General features: G+C 38.3%; 1 protein-coding gene across 1 annotated transcript in view; it reads left to right on the top strand.

Annotated features, from left to right (window-relative positions):
* Positions 1-260: 260 nt before the first annotated feature.
* LOC110441288 (beta-1,3-galactosyltransferase brn-like) overlaps positions 261-3,293 on the top strand; it is a 14,747-nt gene continuing 11,714 nt past the window's right edge. Inside the window, exon 1 of the mRNA XM_021484400.1 lies at positions 261-313. Within this exon, the coding sequence (XP_021340075.1) occupies positions 306-313 (8 nt within the window). The 5' untranslated portion in view covers positions 261-305. The remainder of the gene's footprint in view (positions 314-3,293) is intronic.

Here is a 3,293-nt window from a genome sequence, read left to right as displayed (position 1 = left end):
ATTTCATATATGCATGCATGACTTCCTCTTTTCCGTCACGATATTGATTAACTTGGTACTGCCTCGAATTCTCGCAGAAACATTCTATACAAATACCTTGTATCGCCAAATACCAGAGTAATGTGATCACAAAAGCTATTGTTTTAAATAGTTACCCCCCTGCGCTGTATTATGCAATTGGTGCAAGTTCAACAAAGACGCCCCAGTTCCGGTTGAAATATTGAGAAAATTACAATGCACAACTGGATTGATTTGTCATAAACGTTTTTGTATTTCTAACAACCGCACGAGGATTTACATACATTATGATTCGGTAAGTACATCACATTTATATTTTCTTTAAATCTAATCAATTCATAAGTTGATAATATATATGAAACTGATGAAGGTAATCGCTCAGGTAAACACGCTGATTTAGAGTTCGATTACTTTCCCCCATAGACCTGCTGTATTCCACTTCGATCATTTGTAAAATATGGCTCATGTGGAGCCCATGCAGACGAGGGGGTTCCCTCCGATGAATATTCTTGTGAAAGTTATATATTGTCTCCTTGCAATGTATGCTATCCATCACTTCCTGGAAGAGGTATCGCACGTATAGGGTACGCTTAGCATATACCTATGGACATGTGTATATGTTTATTCGGTGCTCACCCTGTCGTTTCGGGTATGTTGGTCAACGCTTATATCATAATTAATCGTTCTATCATTACTATTGCAGAGAAATGAAACGCAAGAGAATGACAATTATATAATATCTCCATTGCAAAACATCGGATGTATGACGTCGTGAAAAACATATGGCACGTAAGGTACGCTGAGAATATATTAATGACCACGTTTATACGCGCATTCCGTGACTCCGAGTCTAAATATTATGTGTAAACACCCTGTCGTATCAGGTATGTTGGTAAATACTTATATGATAGTTAGACATTATGTTATGACTATACAGAGAAATTTAACATAAGGGTTTGGTTTGATTTATTTTAGTTTAACGTCCCATCAGACATTTCTCATTTTGAGGCAGACCTACCACGGATCTCACCTTACTGTTTGTTTAGCTCACCTGGTCCGAAGGACCATGGTGAACTTATGCTATACCGCAGCGACCGTCTGTCAACTTTTCCTTTAAAACGCTACTAGTTCTGAACAGCCAAGTTGATTTTGACTTAATTTGGTCTGGAGCATCCTTAGGCCAAAGACACTCATTTTTGTATAAATGGTGGGTGTGGCCCTCCTGATGGTAGAGGGGCAGGGCCAAAACGAGGGAAAAGAGGAAACACCTTTAAGAATCCTTCTTCTACCGTAGGGATGAAGGGATTGTATTCCAATTTAGTCTGGAGCATCCTTGGATCAATTGGAATCAATTTTGTATAAACGGTGCGTGTATGATTACAAATATGAAGCAGACTAACACCAGGAACAGAGAGACTAATAAGGAATTAAGAATTGATGCGATGGATAACGTCTACGGAACCTACACTTACCATAGGTGTATGTAACAGTATTTTTGGGAAATTAAAACTAAGGGAAGTTATGTCATCAAGGTATAAAACCCTTAAAACATCCAACTATTATAAATAGCCATAAAACTAGCATTACTCGCTACAGGTTTCTAAATAATGAAAACCAAGACACAATTTTTTGAAATCTGACCTATCGTCTGCTATTAAAATTTCAATCACTATGTATTTACAGTGTGTCTGCCTGGTCAAGTCAATTTAACGTTAAGATGCAATAAAAAAAAAGCTCATCGTGATACCTTCAGAATGATATTCATTAGTGTTGTATGAATAATAAAGACTAAGTTTGTTTTTAAAGCAAACAGGAATTGAAAACAATTTGAAAACAAAAAAGTTTTCAATATCTATTTTGTTTTCTTCAAATTAACTTAGCCTTTAACATCGTTATAACGGATTTACAATCCGCTACTTATGACCTGCCAGATGACAATAGGGTTAGATTACACTAGTCGCACACATTCTTTTAATATATTGAAGAAGCATTTAAAAAGTTAAACGTTTTATGTCTCGGCAATGATTTGAATAGTTGGTAAACTCATCCAGATCATAACAACATGTTCTGTTTAGTTCCTCGTAAATACACTTATTTATTTCATATCTACATGCATATACAGGTCCGAAGGGTTTGTATTTGCACTTCCTCTTTTCCGTCACGATATTGATCAACTTGGTACTGTCTCGAATTCTCACAGAAACAAGGCAGACAGCTGTCGATGGAGCTGTGACTGAAATATTAGGATGGGAGAAAAATATTCACCCCCTACCTTGAGGGTGTGACAGAGAAATATCAAACCCTCGGGGTGATTTTTGTATAGTCTGCACAGATAACACGAACATATAGTCTGTACAGCTAACACGAACAAATCGTCTGTACACATAATACGAACATATCGTCTGTACAGCTTACACAATCATATCGTCTGTACAGCTAACACAAACAAATTGTCTGTACAGCTAACACGAACATATCGTCTGTACAACTAGCACGAACATATCGTGTGTACAGCTTACACGAAAATATCGTCTGTACATCTAGCACAAACAGATCGTCTGCACAGCTAACACGAACATATCGTCTGTACAGCTAGCACGAACATATCGTGTGTACAGCTTACACGAACATATCGTCTGTACAGCTAACACGAACAAATCGTGTGTACAGCTAACACGAACATATCGTCTGTACAGTTAACACAAATATATCGTGTGTACAGCTTACACGAACATATCGTCTGTACAGCTAACACGAACATATCGTCTGTACAGCTAACACGAACATATCGTCTGTACATCTAGCACAAACAGATCGTCTGCACAGCTAACACGAACATATCGTCTGTACAGCGAGCACGAACATATCGTGTGTACAGCTTACACGAACATATCGTCTGTACAGCTAACACGAACAGATCGTCTGTACAGCTAAAACGAACAGATCGTCTGTACTGCTAAAACGAACAGATCGCCTGTACAGCAGGCACGAACATATCGGCTGTACAGCTAACACAAATAAATCGTCTGTAGAGCTAACACGAACATATCGTCTGTACAACTAACACAAACATATCGTCTGTACAGTTAACACGAACAGATCGTCTGTACAGCTAAAACGAACAGATCGTCTGTACTGCTAACACGAACAGATCGCCTGTACAGCAGGCACGAACATATCGTCTGTACAGCTAACACAAATAAATCGTCTGTAGAGCTAACACGAACATATCGTCTGTACAGCTAACACGAACATATCGTCTGTACAACTAACAC

This window comes from Mizuhopecten yessoensis, unplaced genomic scaffold, assembly GCF_002113885.1.
Source record: "Mizuhopecten yessoensis strain PY_sf001 unplaced genomic scaffold, ASM211388v2 scaffold715829, whole genome shotgun sequence".
In the NCBI taxonomy this organism is placed as follows: domain Eukaryota; kingdom Metazoa; phylum Mollusca; class Bivalvia; order Pectinida; family Pectinidae; genus Mizuhopecten; species Mizuhopecten yessoensis.
This window is presented reverse-complemented; position numbering and strand designations above follow the sequence as displayed.